The 18341-nt window shown below is 38.5% G+C and overlaps 1 protein-coding gene across 1 annotated transcript in view; it reads left to right on the top strand.

Annotated features, from left to right (window-relative positions):
• The window catches only part of STXBP4 (syntaxin binding protein 4), a 233329-nt gene extending 215233 nt beyond the window's left edge, over positions 1-18096 (top strand). Inside the window, exon 19 of the mRNA XM_040244299.1 lies at positions 12155-18096. Within this exon, the coding sequence (XP_040100233.1) occupies positions 12155-12269 (115 nt within the window). The 3' untranslated portion in view covers positions 12270-18096. The remainder of the gene's footprint in view (positions 1-12154) is intronic.
• The last annotated feature ends 245 nt before the right edge of the window (positions 18097-18341 follow it).

The raw sequence follows: 18341 nt of genomic DNA, 5'->3' as shown, positions 1-18341 counted from the left end.
AATATCCAGTAACTAGTACAGTGCCTGGTAGGTGTACCGAGTGAATAAATATTAATATTTATCAAATGAGTGAATACTGTCTTTCAGGAAGCAGTTTTGGGGGGAAAATACGGCCCTTCATATCAGAAAGAGCTGGCTTTGTTTTTTTGTTTTGCTGCATGTGTGGCTTGTGGGATCTTAGTTCCCCGACCAGGAATCAAACCTAATGCCTGGACCACCAGGGAATTTCCCAGACCTAGTATCTAATGTTTGTGCCACCATTTGTTAGTGTAAACTTGGTGTAAGTGATATTATTTCAGTTGTCTGTACTCCCATTTCTCATTGAAAAACAAAGATAGCAGTTTATCCAGTTTGAGAGTTGAATAAAATAACTCACCTGCCACAAGGTGAGTGCGTAACAGATGCTGGTTTCCCCTACCTTCCCTTACATTATCCTACTGCTATTTGCCAGTGGAGGAGTTTTAAATGACAGCATTTGCACAGCTGCAAATAGAAACCAACAGCCAAAACCTACCCCATGCCCCTCCCCAGCCAGCCAGGGCTGTGTGACAGGAGCAGAGAGATGGCGGTGCTCAGGAGCCTGAGACGCCTGCGCTGGATAGTCTATAAATAGGACACGGGGCATAGCCGCATGAAGCCTGGGATGAGCAACTGTCATTCAGACAGAAGGCCAGCCAGCTGTCCAAGGTTGCTCAGAATGCCAAAGCCCACTGAAATGAATAAAACATCCAGATCCAAACAGACAACATCAAACGCTTTCCCCCACCCCCCACCCCCCATTTAACCAATGACAGGTATGACTGAGGCAGGAAGCATGGTTTTTTTTTAGCATTATATCAGAAAGATATTTAAAAAATCTTTAGAGATTGTGTGAAGTACTTTGGAAGTTCATTGCCTTTCTAGGCTTATACTTTTTTCTTGGTTTATATTTTGGTTAATTGTTTTTAATTTTGGAAATTCTAAAAATACAGAAAGTATGAAAAATAATAAAGTATTATCCAGTGCCCACTACCATTTTATTATATTTTCTTTTAGTATTTTTTAATTTAAAAATAGGACATTTTAGATCAAACTGAAATCCCCTTTGTTCTCCATTCTCTGTCTTATCCCATCCCTGGGGACAGTTGCTATTATGAATTTAAGATGTATTCTTCAAATATTTTTAATACTTTTTATGTGCAAAGGACATATGAGTGTATTTTAAAGGTACAAGAGGGACAGTTTACCCTACATATATTTTTGTATCTGTCATCTTACAAGTTGCTCTTCTCATTCAGTATTGATTTAACCGTGAATATCTTGATTAGTGAATGAGCCTTATTTGTTTTATATTATTTATGGTATTTGTAGGGTTATATTAAATACTTTCATTTAGCCAAATGTGTAATCTTTTCTGCCTCCAAGACCCTTTATTTAAATTGCTCAATAAATACTAACCTTTTTGTCACTTTTCCTTTCAAATTTGGTCGCTGTATTAGTCTACTAGGCCTTCCATAACAAAATACCACAGACTGGGTGGGTTAAACTGGGTTAGAACTTTTTTCTCACAGTTCTGGAGGCTAGAAGACCAAGATCAAGATGCTGTCAGGATTCACATCTTGCGAGGACCCTCTTCTGGGTGTAGACAACTGCCTTCTCACTGTGCCCTCACATGGCCTCTTCTCTATGCATGGAAAGAAAAGTCAAAATGTCTTCCTTTTCTTTTGAGGACACTAATCTTACTGGATCTGGGTCTCACCCCCATGATCTCACTTAATCTTAATCATCTCCACAAAGGCCGCATTCTCCAACAGACCCACGTTAGGGTTTAGGACTGCAACATAGAGCTGGGCGGAGCAGAGGACCCAATTCATTCCATAACAGTTGCTTCTCCCTTAAATTATTTTCCATAGATCTCTAGTTCCTTTTTCTTCAGCCAATAATCTCCAACACAATATAGCATATAATCTTTCTTGCTGTGTATTTGCTGAGTTTCGTGAAAATTGCAAGAACTGATACACACCCAGTGCCCCTTCCCTCAAGATGCAGTCTTCAGTGAGAGAAGTAGCTGATGGGACACCGGGGTGTGGTAAGTGGAATAATAGCTCCCCAGTAATATTAAGGAGCTAATCCCCAGAATGTTTGAGTATATCAGGTTCCACGGCAAAGGGGCCTTAAAGCTGTAGGTGGAATTAAGGTTGCTAATCAGCTGACTTTAAAATAAGGAGGTTATCCTGGATTATCCATGTGTGACCAAACTAATCACATGAGTTCTCAACAGTAGAAAAGAGAGGCCAAAGGAATGAGTCAAAGGAAAAGATATGACAACCAGGGATATACTGTGTGGCTGACTTTGAAGATGGAAGCTGCAAGTCATGGAATGTGGGTGGCCTTTAAAAGCTGGAAAGGAAAGGAGATGAATTCTGTCCTAAAGCCTCCAGAAAGAAATTTAGCCTTGCCAACACCTTGACTTGAGCTCAGTAAGAACCATGTTGGACTTCTGAGCTACAGAACCATTAGTCAGTAAGTTAGCTTTTTTTTAAGCACTGTGTTTGAGGCCATGTGTTACTGCACCAAGAGAAAACTAATACAGAAAGTCAGAAGTGGAGGGGTGAGAGTGATGCTTATGATAGACCTATTATGTGTCAGGCATGAAACTAGGGAATTTATATGTTTTCTCTATATTTATTAACACTGTTAAGACAGTTGTTATGTTTTCTAGATTGGGAAACTGAGACTCAAAGTTTAAGTAAGTTTCCCTGGGACATACAAGTAATCCAGTGAGTGCCTGTGTTTCAGTCAGTCAGTCACATCCGACTCTTTGTGGCCCCATGGACTGCAGCATGCCGGGCTTCCCTGTCCTTCACCATCTCCTGGACCTTGCTCAAACTCATGTCCATTGAGTGAGTGATGCCATCCAGCCGTCTCATCCTCTGTCACCATCCCCTGCTGTCTGGGCAGTCCACGGTTTCAGACCAGGTCTGCATGGTCTGCTCTGCTACTGTGTGGCAAGGCACCGGGGCTCTCTCAGCTTCACTTCCTTCAGTTGCCACATGGTGTGAAAAGCTTAAGTCTGCTTGGGAAGCAGGCCTCACACATACTTTTTATTTATACTGAATGACGTTTTTATGAATTTTGTGATAAACGCTTTTAAAATGCTTTAGAGATATAGCCTGTGATCACTGAATTAATCAGTTATATGAAGTACACTCAAGTCATGACCCCATGGACTGTAGCCCATCAAGCTCTTCTGTCCATGGAATTCTCCAGACAAGAATCCTGGAGTGGGTTGCCATTTCTTTCTCCAATCAGTCAATACATTGCATCTTGTAAAGCTGAAAAGCTCTTTCCAAGTGATGTCATTTAATCCATCCCAGAGCCTCCATATATATTGTTGTTGAAACCAACCCATATAATAGAGCCTCAGAAAGGAATATAACCAAGTGGTAAAATTCTCAGGAGTCAGATTTGGATCCAGATCCTGGCTCTAACATTTACTAGTTTTATTACCTGGGATAATATATTTCACCTCTCATATATTTTAGCTTCTTCATATCTAAAATGAGGATAATAAATGTAACTATCTCTCCTTTACAATATAAATATATATCCCACCCGGCTCCTCTGTCCATGGGATTCTCCAGGCAAGAATACTGAAGTGGGTTGCCATGCCCTCCTCCAGGGGATCTTCCTGACCCAGGGATCAAACCCATGACTCATGTCTCTTGCATTGCCAGGCAGGTTCTTTACCACTAGCACCACCTGGGAAGCCCATATATAAAATATAAATATGTAAATATATAAATCAGGATCTATAATATTTATAAAATTATAAGCATAAAACAAGATTCTAAAAAACAGTTAAGCCTGTTTATTCACAAAGCCAAGGTGGTACCATTAGAAACCATCAGTATGTAAAGTTCATGAGAAAAGTGTAAGGGCTGGAGGCATATTTGATTTTTATCCCATAACTTTTTACTGTAATTGCAGGTTTCTGTTTTATAGCACTCACTCTCAAGTACCTTTTGCACTTAGGATTATGGATTCCATAACACTGATAAAATACTTCAAGAGTTTAGAGATGGTCTCATATGGGATCCCTCAAAGTTTCCAGTTTTGTGATGCTGTTCTTCTCTAACATAATATGTGTACTTATAGCTTTATTTTTTGGTGTAGTAAGCTTAACTTTGATAGAAAAAGAATATTAGGGTTAGTATAAAATTAGTTGAAACTATATATTCCAAATAATTTTAGTTTTTTTTAAGATTTGAAATTTCATAATTAAAAAATACAGTTAGAAGTTTATTAAACTTATTTTATTGGATAAATTAAATGAAAGCCTTACAACTTATATTATAATTCTTACCATTTTATTGTAATAACATTAAAAATTAAAGTAACTTCTATGTTTCATCTACTTCTACTCATAAGTCATAATTTAATATGGAAACTTTGGCAATGGTCTTGCAGACTTACTTCTAATTAAATTTAGTTCCCATTAATCTATAGTCTGACAAAGTCTTTTAATTATGGACATATGTAGAGTAGCCTGAAAATATGTATTTATTGCCTGTTTTTTGTATTTTAGAAAGACAAGCTCTTTGGCTTATAAAAATTTGTACATATATTTACTGGGAAAGTAATAGTCACGGCCTCATCTTGAAATACTCTCTTGTAGTCCTTCAAAGTAACACTAGCTCACAGAAGGATGTAGGGGGAGCTGGGAAGTGTAGTCTCTGCCTGGGAGCTGCCTCCTGGTGACAACTCTACACTGTGGGACGGAGAACATAAACTTAGGCGGACACTGCCAAAGGGCACGTTAGAACGTACCAATGCACCAGCTATAGCAGTCTATAACATTGCTTTTTAGTGTCTAATAGTTCAGTGCCTAGGTACCAGTGGCAGTTGGACGTGTTCTTAGAGGTCTTCTGAAATGTTTTATCCTATCACCATCAAAAACTGCATCAGTTTTTGAAAGTTACCCAAAGCTGTCATCTGAGACCATAAGACAGCTTCTCTTTCTGAAAAATGTATCAGCTTTAGACTTGGGATGTTTTCAGCTATACAATAATTGACAGCAATCTAAGCCTGTGTGTATTACTTGAAAAAATATAATTCATACTTTTCATACTTTTTCAGGGCTTTTCAATAGTCATTTTTTATAAGTCTAGTGGCATACTAATTTTTTCCAATACTATGCATAAGTAATATATTACTGTAGCTTTAGATTCTTGTATGTAATGTAATACATAGGCCTAAAGATCTTTTAATTAATTGGATTTTTTAATTTTAAAATATATCTTATGTATTTTTTATAGAGAATGCCATAAATATAGAATAGAAATAAAACCTGTCTTCAGAACCATAGAGATTTGGGATCCTGGTAATATTTGATCAGAGCCTCACCAGATTTCCAAATGCCTACTTGCAAAATTCTCAAAGTATTCTGTGATATTTACAGAGTTCATTAATGAGAAATATTCATTTTGATTTTAGGGGTATATTTCCAAAATTATGTAAGAGGGAACTCTTTATACTGTGTATCAGTGGGAACAAACTGCTTGCAATTTTCTCTTAAACATGTTTTGGAATGGATACTTTCTATTACTAATATGTAGTCATTCTCATAAACAGTGTCTGACAAGATTACATGCTGTATCACCAAGGTTTGGTGACTTTTTTATGTGTTTATTGACATGGTTCACTTTTTGTTCATGCCTTTTGATTTGTTTTCAATTGGGAATATTTTTTATTAACTTTTTAAATTTTTCATTACTACTTACAGTTTACGGCCAGCTCTTAAAAGTTTTCAGTGATTCCAAGATACTGGTGCCAGAAACATTTTGGATTAACATACTTATTTGTCTTTATTTTCTGATTCATACAAATATTGTATACATAATATTACTCTGCCCTTCATAAAAAATCATAATTACTTTGACTTATTATTTTTCAGGTTTATCTTAAATAGATAAAATAATGCATGTGATCTTGTTAAACTCACAATGACATATAAATAGTGTCATTTACAATGAAAGATTAACAAAAGAACCTCTTTCATCATCACAGACTATTATAAAAATGAATTTCTACAAATCTAGTGTACTTTTTTATCTTTAAACCACTTTACTCTTAATAAGCTGTCCTAAATTTTTATTTTGAAAGAAAGCATTTTGCATGCTAGGAGGTAAGAAGCATAAGGAGGGTAATTATAATGGGATTTAAATAATTCACTTATATTTCTTTGCCAGTAAATAAAGCATGTTCTCTTGGGTTTTTTTTTAATAAGCTCTAAAATATGTCTTTCAAATTACTAATATTACAAAAGGAAACATACAACACTGTCATCTTCCTGGCTCAAATATTACTGTTTTCAACAGTAGACTTGGCAGTCATTCAGAGGCAAGTAGTATTAGGCTTTTTAGATTTTCAGATATATCTGAACTGCTGTTGATTGCTCCCCAAATCAGGTCAGATGCACTCTATGCAGGAAGAGTTGCCAGAGGTACTGTATGTTCAAATGGAAGATTTTGTGTTTCATAGTCAGCCTCATTTATTTTCCAGACCTCTAAATTTTTCATAGTAAATAGCAGCATCTCACTTTGTGAACTGTGGAGTCTTTATTAATTAATCAGAGTCAACAGGGCTGATTTATTCTCTCTTCTCAGTTGAATTACCAAGCACACAAATCAGAGAGGAAATATTTCTAATATAGAATGTTCGCCTAGCCTGTAAATCTGGGATTATCTCATCATACTGATTATGTCAAAGCTCTTCAGTCACCATGCTCACTAGGACATAAAATTGAATGGTACATACACAAATGGCCCCATTCCAGCATCACAGGAAGAATTCCAAGTTTTTCGTACAGTATTCAGAAAGCCCTAATTATTATTAATATTTTTTAAACTGGGAAAAACAAACAAACAACAACAACAACCATGATCTTTATTGAATACTTACTTTTTGCCAGGCACTTTTTGCATTTTAGAAGCATTGGTTCTGGGTGGTTTTACAAAAAAGCCAAGTGTGAAATATGTACTTGAAGCATAGAAACTAACCCTCTTGGCTTCAGTTTTATTTTTTCTATTGTGTTTGCATGTTTGGTGCTAAGGATGTGTTTTCCAGTTGTGAACAGAGAAGTATATTGTGAACATAAGAGAATCAATGTTTTATGGCATTATTTTGTATTTGGAGAAAGATCAGGTACTGATTTGTTGCTATAAAATGCCTAATGCAGCTTACTGTCAAGGATGACCTTCTGGTGGTGGACCTTTCTAATATTGATTGTTCAGAGTCAATAACCACATCTTCTTGAACATTTTACTTTTGCTTATTTTATGTTATCAATTCAGTGGAATGTCCATATATGGGCAGCAATAATATTTCAAGCATGAGAATTTGTTTTTTAATATAAATTTATTTATTTTAATTGGAGGTTAATTACTTTACAGTATTGTATTGGTTTTGCCATACATCAACATGAATCCACCACGGGTGTACACATGTTACCCATCCTGAACCCCCCTCCCACCTCCCTCCCCGTACCATCCCTCTGGGTCATCCCAGTGCACCAGCCCTGAGCACCCTGTATCATACATCGAACCTGGACTGGCGATCGTTTCACATATGATAATATACATGTTTCAGTGCCAATCTCCCAAACCATCCCACCCTCTCCCTCTCCCACAGAGTCCAAAGACTGTTCTATACATCTGTGTCACCTTTGCTGTCTCACATACAGGGTTATCATTACCATCTTTCTAAATTCCATATATATGCGTTAGTATACTGTATTTTTAAGTCATCTAAGAAAGCCTGCACCTGCACTCACCCCTCGGGTAACTGTGCCTGGTTCTCTTCTTTTCCAGCCTCCCCAGTTAGGAGGCATCGTAGGGGAGAAAGGATTCACAATAATTTAAGTCTCATCTTTGGACTAACCTATTACAAATGTGCTGATAAAGAGTAAAGTAAATACACTAAGATATTAAAATTAGCAAAACTATCCCATCAAACTTTCCTTTCAGCTTTAAACGGGTACTTTGCACAGGATGGTGTGTCCTCATTTCCCCTTGTAGTAGTATTCTAGCCCTCTGTGTTAACACTCACTGGTAATTCCTTAAAGTCATTTTCAATTTAGGCAGCTTTCCAGCTTTTAAAAACCCTCAAAATGAAGTTAACCTGTGCAAAATCACATGCTTTGTAGGTTTAGCCTCCATAATAAGAAACTGTGCTAAACCATTTTAAAGAGTTCATAGTAATATGGATTATTGTCAAGAGAATAATATTTCTTTGTGTCACTTAGCCACACTCTGACGTTTTAGAACTATGAAAATATCTGGCCTTGCTTGCCACTTCCACCTTATTCTTAAACAATTTAAGTACTTTTAGTCTATCATGAAACTATAAAGTGATCTTCCATAGAAAGCTGCATTTTCAATATCTAAACAGAGGAATTGAACAATTTGTATTGGGGGATATAGATGGAATTTAGAGTAAAAGATTGAAAACAAAACAAATCCAGTAATGACCGTGAGCCTGACCGTTGGTATTAAGTCCATCATTTCAGTTATTGTCATCAACAGCCAATATAGGAAGTGCCTGTTTGCAGTCAAGCCCAAACTCTGCTCAATGGCACACTTGTCCCGTGTGTGCTAACAGGCCACAGTAGGTTAAGTATTATTACAACTCTTCAGTCGCTCAGTCATGCCCAACTCTTTGCGACCCCATGGACTACAGCACGCCAGGCCTCCCTGGCCATCACCCACTCCCAGAGCTTGCTGAAACTCATGTCCATCAACTTGGTGATGCCATCCAGCCATCTCATCCTCTGTCATCCCCTTCTGACCTCCTTGCAGTCCAAGGGACTCTCAAGTCTTCTCCAGCACCACAGTTTGAAAGCATTAATTCTTCAGTGCTCAGCTTTCTTTCAGGTCCAACGCTCACATCCATACATGACTACTGGGAAAACCATAGATTTGACTAGACAGACAATTGTCAGCAAAGTAATGTCTCTGCTTTTTAATATGCTGTCTAGGTTGGTCATAGCTTTTCTTCCAAGGAGCAAACATCTTTTAATTTCATGGCTGCAATCACCATCTGCAGTGATTTTGGAGCCCAAGAAAATAAAGTCTGTCACTGTTTCCATTGTTTCCCCATCTATTTGCCACAGACTGATAGGACTGGATGCCATGATCTTAGTTTTCTGAATGTTGAGCTTTAAGCCAATTTTCTCACTCTCCTCTTTCACTTTCATCGAGAGGCCCTTTAGTGCCTGTTTGCTTTCTGCCATAAGGGTGGTGTCATTTGCATATCTGAGGTTATTGATATTTCTCTCTGCAATCTTGATTCCGGCTTGTGCTTCTTCCAGCCCAGCGTTTCTCATGATATACTCTGCATAGAAGTTAAATAAACAGGGTGACAATATACAGCCTTGACGGACTCCTTTTCCTATTTGGAACCAGTCTGTTGTTCCATGTCCAGTTCTAACTGTTGCTTCCTGACCTGCATACAGATTTCTCAGGAGGCAGGTAAGGTGTTCTGGTAGTCCATCTCTTGAAGAATTTTCCACAGTTTGTTGTGATTTACACAAAGGCTTTAGTGTAGTCAGTGAAGCAGAAGTAGATGTTTATCTGAACTCTTTTGCTTTTTCTATGATCCAGCAGATTTTGGCAATTTGATCTCTGTTTCCTCTGCCTTTTCTAAATCCAACTTGAACGGCTAGAAGTTCTCGGTTCTGTACTGTTAAAGCCTGGCTTGGAGAATGTTGAGCATTACTTTGCTAGCATGTGAGATGAGTACAATTGTGCGGTAGTTTGAGCATTCTTTGGCATTGCCTTTCTTTGGGATTGGAATGAAAACTGACCTTTTCCAGTCTTGTGGCCACTGCTGAGTTTTCCAAATCTGCTGGCATATTGAGTGCAGCACTTTGACAGCACCATCTTTCAGGATTTGAAATAGCTCAACTGGAATTCCATCACCTCCACTAGCTTTGTTCGTAGTGATGCTTCCAAAGGCCCACTTGACTTCTCACTCCAGGATGTCTGGCTCTAGGTGAGTGATCACACCATCATGGTTATCTGGGTCATGAAGATCTTTTTTGTACAGTTCGTCTGTGTATTCTTGCCACCTCTTCTTAATATCTTCTGCTTCTGTTAGGTCCATACCATTTCTGTCCTTTATTGAGCCCATCTTTGCGTGAAATATTCCCCTGGTGTCTGTAATTTTCTTGAAAAGATCTCTAGTCTTTCCCATTTTATTGTTTTCCTCTATTTCCTTGCAGTGATCACTGAGGAAGGCTTTCTTATCTCTCCTTGCTATTCTTTGGAATTCTGCATTCAGATGGATGTATCTTCCCTTTTCTCCTTTGTCTTTTGCTTCTCTTCTTTTCTCAGCTATTTGTAAGGCCTCCTCAGACAACCATTTTGCCTTTTTGGATTTCTTCTTTGGGATAGTTTTGATCACCGCCGCCTGTACAGTGTTATGAACCTCTCTCCATAGTTCTTCAGGCACTCTGTCTATCAAATTTAAGTCCCTTGAATCTATTTGTCACTTCCGCTGTATAATCATAAGGGATTTGATTTGCTCATACCTGAATGGTCTAGTCGTTTTCCCTACTTTCTTCAATTTAAGTCTGAATTTTGCAATAATAAGTTCATGATCTGAGCTACAGTCAGCTTCAGGTCTTGTTTTTGCTGACTGTATAGAGCTTCTTATTTTTGCTGACTGTATACAGTCTTCTCTATAGACTGTATAGAGCTTACTGAATGTATAGAGCTTTTGCTGACTGTACAGAGCTTTACACTGGTCATAGCCAACATCCTCTTCCAACAACGTAAGAGATGACTCTATACATGGACATCACCAGATGGCCAATATTGCAATCAGATTGATTATATTCTGTGCAGCTGAAGATGGAGAAGGTCTATACATAAAATGTGTATTTAAAAAGCCTTGTTAGACACTTTGGAAATGTTATTCTGTGATGTTTTAGGAAGTAGGAGATTCTTTCAGATCCACAGTCTCATTTGATCTTCATAAGGGCCAGCCCTCGGGCACACTTGGTCTAAGACATGATGCTGCTCTGAGGTTGAGTCTGGGTAGTACAGGACACAGGAAGTGGATCCAGGATGGGTGGTACAGCAAGGTAAACCAGGGCTAGAATGAGGATCTTAGGAGAAGGAGCAAGTCAGCCTGTTCCAAAAGCTCTCTCTCCAGGCCCAAGGAGCTGGTCAGATAGAGGTGGATTTAGGAAGACATCCAGCTGAAAGCTGGGATTGGATACTAGTTCTGAGAAACACCATCCCTCAGTAGGGGCACATGCCGTGATGTTTGACCACCCCCTGAAAATGCACCGTGTCTTTGTATACCCTTCCTTACCTCTGCTTGTGTTCTTCCCTGAAATGCCTAGTTATTTGTTATGAAAATATGTTAGGTACCATAGATTCAAAGTTAGGAAACCCAGTTCCTGCCCTCACATGCAATGAGAAGGACTAAGAATAAATAGTCACTTGTAATATAGTGTGAGCGATAAGGCCATTGGCACAGAATGGAGGAATCTTGAGGGGTATTTGATTCTTTAGAATTAGAGTTAGCTGGATAAACAAGATGGGAAGGAGGGGTATTGTAGCAGAGAAGAAAGTGTGGAGACAGGTAAAAAGCAAGGTGTTTCATACTGTGGAGTGTGTATTTAATCCAGAAAGCATTAGTTGGCACTGAATTTTTAACAGGTGAGCAACAGTGTATGATTTTAGAAAGATCTCTTGGCTAGAGTGGGGAATGAATTAAAAAAACAGAACAGAGGCAGAGAAACAAGCTGTTTCAGTGACCCTAGTCTATAGCATTGGAAAAGAAGAAAAAGGAAAAGATTCCAGAAATGTTACAGCATGACAGTCACAGGACTTGCCGATGGGTGAGGAAGAGTGAGTAGTTGAAGGTAATGCATTCTCCTGCCTTGTTTTGTTATTGTTGTTTTTGTCTTTGTTTTACCAAAAAGGAATGGGTTTTGTTGAACCTAGAAAACATATCTAAAGACTTTTAAAAACTACTGGATCCTGTTCCAGCGGCTTCACAATTCGGGGGACTGCAGTAGGGTGGAAGCAGTGTCACCAGGACCACTGCTTGCGTAGTGGGTAGAAGGGTAGTCTCTCCAATCGTGATTTTGTCTCTTCCCAAGTCACGTAACACAGACCACGTCCTGGATACACCCCGTGATGAGCGCACTGAACTTGTCCTGCTCAGAGGAGAATGAAGAGGATTGTTCCAGAGAACCTCCCGACCAGAGGAACTGATGATTTTCTGTGGGAAGCTGTGCTCCATGGCCTTCCAGCAGCTCCATCTATGCAGATAACTCAACATCTAAACAAGGAGTAAAACACACACTAGTTAGTGAAGTTGTGAAATGGAGACTCTGGATTTAAGCTGTTTTCGTAAAACTTTGGGATATAACTGTATACATTTGCAAAATTGATTGCCACTAGAGTAGTTCTTTAAGAATAATCTAGTCCTATTTTTTAATCATATGTAATTAGATTTTATAATATGTATAATTTTTCATATGTAATTAGATCTTTATAATTTTATATTTAGTTCTTTATGGAATATTAGACAGTGGTTTTTATAATTAAGACTGAAAAATTATGTGAACATAGTGAAACACTTCATTTATTTGATAATTCACTAATCTTTTATATACATATCATAGGAAGCTTTAAGCAAGCTTTGGGGAGTTCTTACGGATCACATTTAGACAACTATCTCACAAGCCACTGGATACAGCTTATATCTTGATGATGCTTTCTAATTTACTAAATGCTGTTCAGACCCTGTCTTATGTAAAGCATACAATGTGCCTGTGAGGCAGCTCCAGTGGATATTTTGTAGTTAGGAAAATAACATTCAGAGAAACGAAGCCCCTCTCCGGGAGCTGAGGCTCACACCGTTGTCTTCCAGTTCCACACCCAGGCCCCTTTGCCCCACACTCTGCTGTCCCTGCAGAGGCCGGTCACCCAACACCCGGGGCCGTGGGGCTCTGTTGATACAGCTGAGCTTCACCGCTGTGCACCCCAGGAGCCACAGAGACTCGGGCCATGTCTGCATTTAAACGTAGCTCCCACGTTTAATGGGTCCACACTTTTTTATAAGCCCTTCCCCCACACACTCAACTGGCAGAGGCAGGGCTTTGTGATGCTGTTAAAAACAGCTTCTTTTCAACAGCTCACATTTTTCTAAAGTCAAGTGAATGGCTCCCATCAGGGATTTGCCCAGCTTGGGTTATGCTTGCCGGAGAAGGGGTTTGAGAGGGGCCAATGAACAGAGAATAGAGGGGCATCCAGAATCTGTGTCAAAAGAGACATCTATCGGCCTCCAGACTGATTATGCTTTTGATCTCATTTTCATTTTATTGTAAGGAGAGTTTCTGGAAGGAATGAGCCATTGACTTGCAGTGCTAAAGATTTTCTCTCCGTTTAATGATTTAAGCCTGGAGCTGGGAAATGAGGGTAGGGAAGGAATGGAGTTGGGAGGAAGTCATTTTAAATGCTCTGGGCATTAAGTACCAACTGAATAATAAAAAGGGACTTATCCTTACCCAATGTTGTTAATATTGTTAGGTAATACTTAGGAGGAAAGTCAGCAAGAATCATTAAACATCTTTTGATGAAAAAGACTCATTTTTCAAATGAGTTCTTATGTAGAATCTCAATACTTGTAATGGATTTTTTTTTTTAATATTACTGTCTTACTTAAAAGATGGAGGCTTGGAGCTCAATTAAAACAGCAAGCCTAAAACTCCTTAGGATATATCGATTATAACCATTTTGTAGATGAGTAAACTGAGATCTTGAGAGTTCACACAGTAAGTCAAACTTAGACCTAGATCCTGAGTCTCCGAGTCTGCTACCCTTCATATGGTATGTTATATAGACCTATGCTATAAATACATGTGTACATTATACTCACACATCCCTGAATATATGTAGGGTTTATAATTCTGTCTTGAATGATAACATAAGTCAAATCCAGGGTGATAGGTAGTCATTAGCCCTGAGAAAAGTTTCAGAATGGCTGCAGAAGACCTGAGTTTCCTCTGATAGCTCTTTGAATATCGGGAAGCTGCAGGGAGACATGTTTTGAGAGAAGCCCCTGAGGGAGCTCTTTCCTTATGTCCCCTAGAGATGAGTGAGGTTCTCAAACACCCCAAGTTACTTTTATATGTTAGTATCTATAATCGTGAAAGTACAGAGTATTTGTTGTTGCCGAATTAATGGTATGAAATGTCCCTCCCCTTCTTGGGAATGTTTTTCTAATTAGTTTCTAGTGAGGAAAACACAGGAGACACTGGAAGCACTTGGCATCAAGGTTCGCAGGGCCTATTTCACTGGCGGAGGCCTCATATGTTGACTTTGCTGTTTGGTGGCACTTTCCTCACTGACTCCTAATTGAACACCTAATGGAAAAGGCCTATAAAAATTGTAAGATCAGGAACTTCCCCGGTAGTCCAGTGGTTAAGACTCTGAGCTCCCGCTTTAGAGGGCACAGGTTTGATCCCTGGTCAGGGAACTAAGGTCCCACACAGTACACAGGACACAGCCAAAAAATAATGTCCAAAGATAAACTCCAAAAAATAAAATTTAATGTCACTTATTGAGTATATTGCCATATGTTTGTGACGGCAATTTGCAAATATTATTTCATTCTCTTCTTAAAACAGCCCCATGAGGTAGAAACTATCTCTGATCATCCCCACTTTGTAAAGAAGTTTACGGTTAGGGAGAATTGCTAGTCTTTGCTTCAAGGTCCACACAGCACCCAAGAGTGGAAGCTGGGTCTCAAGGCAGCCTGTTCTGCCCTGTTCCTGGGCCTGTTCTGGTAAACCACGGCACCATTAAGAACCATTGTATGTGACACTGGAGGGCAGAGCTGGGATCCACGGGTCACTTTAACAAAGAAACAGATTCCAGCTCAGTTCAATAAGGAGCTTTCTGGTAGTTAGAACCCATCAGGACAGAATTCCCCAGGAGAAAATGGAAGCTATGTTCCAGGAAGAGTTCCGTCCGTCTGAACTCCGTATTATGAGACGATTGCTGAGGAGGTTCAGGGTTCTCTGCCTGGACCACCTGAGCATTCCTCCATATGCCTCTGTGACCTCTAAACCAACAGATAAATGCCCCAAGAGACACTCAAAGAAACATATGAATCCTTATTCAAGAATCCTTAAGAATCCTTGTTCAACACAGGTTGAGCCCCCCCAGTTAATTTGGAGTGAGTTGACATTTATATAGCCCATCTTTCAAATTCTTCTCCTTTGACCCACTGACTCAGATTTTAGGATTAAAAAAGCCCAATGGTGTTATGTGCTTCCACCTCACTTTACTAAAGAGTGACCTGGCTTATTGACCAAGCACCACCCCCATGCCAAGCACGGTACTAGGCACTGGGGTGCAGTAGGGCAATGGCCAAGCACTCCTGGGGTCTACTTACTGCTGGTTAAAACGTGGAAAGCTTCCAGGTAGTCAGAATTGAATAGCTTTTCTTTAATTTTGATTTTTAAAATAATCTATTTCCATTTTTAAAAAATCAAGTGGTAGGGAATTGAATGAAGTTAAAAAAATCTCACTTTCTCAAGGTAGCCATCACTGATACTTCAATGGGTATTTTTACTAAAAGGAAGTTATACTGTTAAGTATCTTTGAATTAATATATTGTAGTTATTTTCATGGTGATACATACACAGATTAATGTTATATTTCAAATGGCTCTATAAAATATCACTACCCAGATAACTCCTAATTTCTGTAGCCAACAATCTATTGAGGAACTCTTAGGTTAATTTAAGTTGTATTCTGATACTGTACTGATCTAGATAATATAATTGCTCTTAATTTTATCATTTCAAGATATTATAGACATCAGAATTTATTAAAAGGTCATATGTACTATAAAATACAATCTACTCTGTCCATGAACCACCCCCCCTTCCCTCTGAGCCAGGTTAAAAATTTCCTTTATGCTCCATTTTTTAAATTTTTTAATTTTATTGAAGTATAGTCGATTTTCCTTTATGATCCTTATTGTCCTTGTGTTTGATTTTATGCTAGTGTTTATTGTGTTGTACAGGATTTATTTATTGTTCTCTTTTGATAGTTTGTGAGTTCTGGAGGGGGCTGTTTTTTATTCTCCTTGTCCTTAGAATTTATTCATGTGTTATGTCCTCCATGATTGTTTTTTTCTCCAATTTTTTTGAAATCTAATTGACATACAGTACATATAAGTGTTTAAAAAAGTCTTTTGTTACTAACAATGCCCCAGTGAACATTCTCATATTCATTAAATCCTTTTCCTCATATATCTGTGCACTCTTGTGCCAGTATATCTGTAGTGAGAATGCACCCTTAAAAGTAAATCACAGACTTTCCTCGTGGCCCAGTAGTTAGCAATCTGCCAGTGCAGGGGACACGAGTTCAATCCCAGGTCTGAGAAGATTCCGCATACCTCAGGGCCACTAAGCCCGCACACCACCTTTATTGAGCCCATGCTCCACAGCAAGAGAAACCACCACAGTGAGAAGCCCCACAGCACAACGAAGTGTTGTCCCCACTTGCTGCAACTAGAGAGACCATATGCAGCAACAAAGACCCAGCACAGCCAAAAATTAAAACTAATTAACTTTTAAAAGTAAATCACTATATCAAAGTCATGTTCACTTTAATTTTGATAATCACAAGTTTTCCTGTGTAAAAATAGGACTGCGGACACTAATGTGTGAGAGCTTTTCTTCTATGTGTTATAGGACACTTTTTTTAGTCCAAAGATTGCCAATAACATTTCTGATTGTTTTTGTCCTTAGAAAAGTAATCTTCTTTCCATCATTGTATAAGGACCTGAATTTCTCCATCACTGGGTTTTAGCTGTCCCTTGGCAGCAGAGGCTGACGGACTCGCTTTATGTGGGGGGAGTCTAGCAGTGACCAATTTATGTGTCAAGCACATCATTACTGTTATCTTTTTACTTGCAAGTATTGGCCTTTCCTACTTTATATATAATGATGGTGAGGACCAACTTTTAAATGAGCTAACTTGGGTGAGAGGCCTTGGTAAAGTGCAAAGCACAATACAAACGCACTTTGAGCCCTGGTTTCCCTGTCTGTGAGGGGATAGTCATCCTCTGACGGTCCGGAAACCATTCAACTCAATAGCCACTTCCTGAGCACCTGCGAGACGCCAGACAAGACGCAAGGGCTTGAAGACCCCACACTGGATAGTTCTGATTCCCAAATCAAGAAGCTCATAGTCTGAAACCTTTTCCCTTTCCTTCCTTTTTTCTCAGAAACATTTTATTTTTCCTTAAAGGAGTAAGAAGTTAGGGATCTGGTTAGTAAGAACCCCTGAAGAGAGGCCCTTTATCACTCTCAAATTTGAATAATTCCAAAATAATATTAACACCCCTTGACTAGAAATGAAAGGATCATACTGTATGAAGGACCTCTCCAATAATAAATGCTAAGCAGCTATAAAAATAAGGAGTCAAATGATACTTTCATAAAGTGTTTGCAAAATTAGAAAATATTATCCTTTTTCTGGGGTAAATGGACATTTTATTTTCTTTGCTAAGTAAAATACAACTCTTTCAAAAGTCAGCACACTTGAATTTTACAATATACAGAACAAAAGGAACTAAACTAATATGAAAACAACTTACATAGCATGAAAATTTTGAGAGGATGAAAAGAACTTTAAGTAGAATACACCCATGAAAATTAACTTTAGAAATAAAATCCCAAGATGTTTTAACCACAGCTAACCACATATAATATCATTGGACCTGCATGACGATTATGTGAATATTAAATGCAATTCTGTGTTTCCTTTCTTCATATGACTTCTTACATTTAACTAATACTTCTTTTGTTAATTTTGTTTGAATTTCACTGTCAGGGTACAGGGGTGGTCTGAGGGACAGTGTGGTCAGATTAATAGTTCTGACCCCTCCTCATTCCTGTTCCTCCAACACCAAAATATTTTCTGTCATTTTACCCTGTTTATTTCTTTTACATTATTTATCAATTTGTAATGATATATTTGTTTATTATCTTTCTTAATAAAGAGAATAAGAATGAGAGTGTGTTCCATGATGGCAGGGATTTATCTGCCTCATTCACCATTGTAGGAAAGGTCTAGCACCATAGAGGAGGAGCTAACACAGTGCCTGAACACAGTAGGTATTCAATGCATCCTTGCCAAATTGAATGTGTAATGAGCTGTCCATAAGTAAGACTTATTTCCCACTTTAACCGTCATGCCCTTGTATTCATTTACTCACTTACATAATTACTTAATGCTACAGATGCCAAACACTGCAAAGTC

The sequence above is a fragment of the Oryx dammah genome, unplaced genomic scaffold (genome assembly GCF_014754425.2).
Source record: "Oryx dammah isolate SB20612 unplaced genomic scaffold, SCBI_Odam_1.1 HiC_scaffold_8, whole genome shotgun sequence".
Lineage (NCBI taxonomy): Eukaryota > Metazoa > Chordata > Mammalia > Artiodactyla > Bovidae > Oryx > Oryx dammah.
Note: the sequence above shows the minus strand (reverse complement) of the source record. Positions and strands in the feature narration are given on the sequence as shown.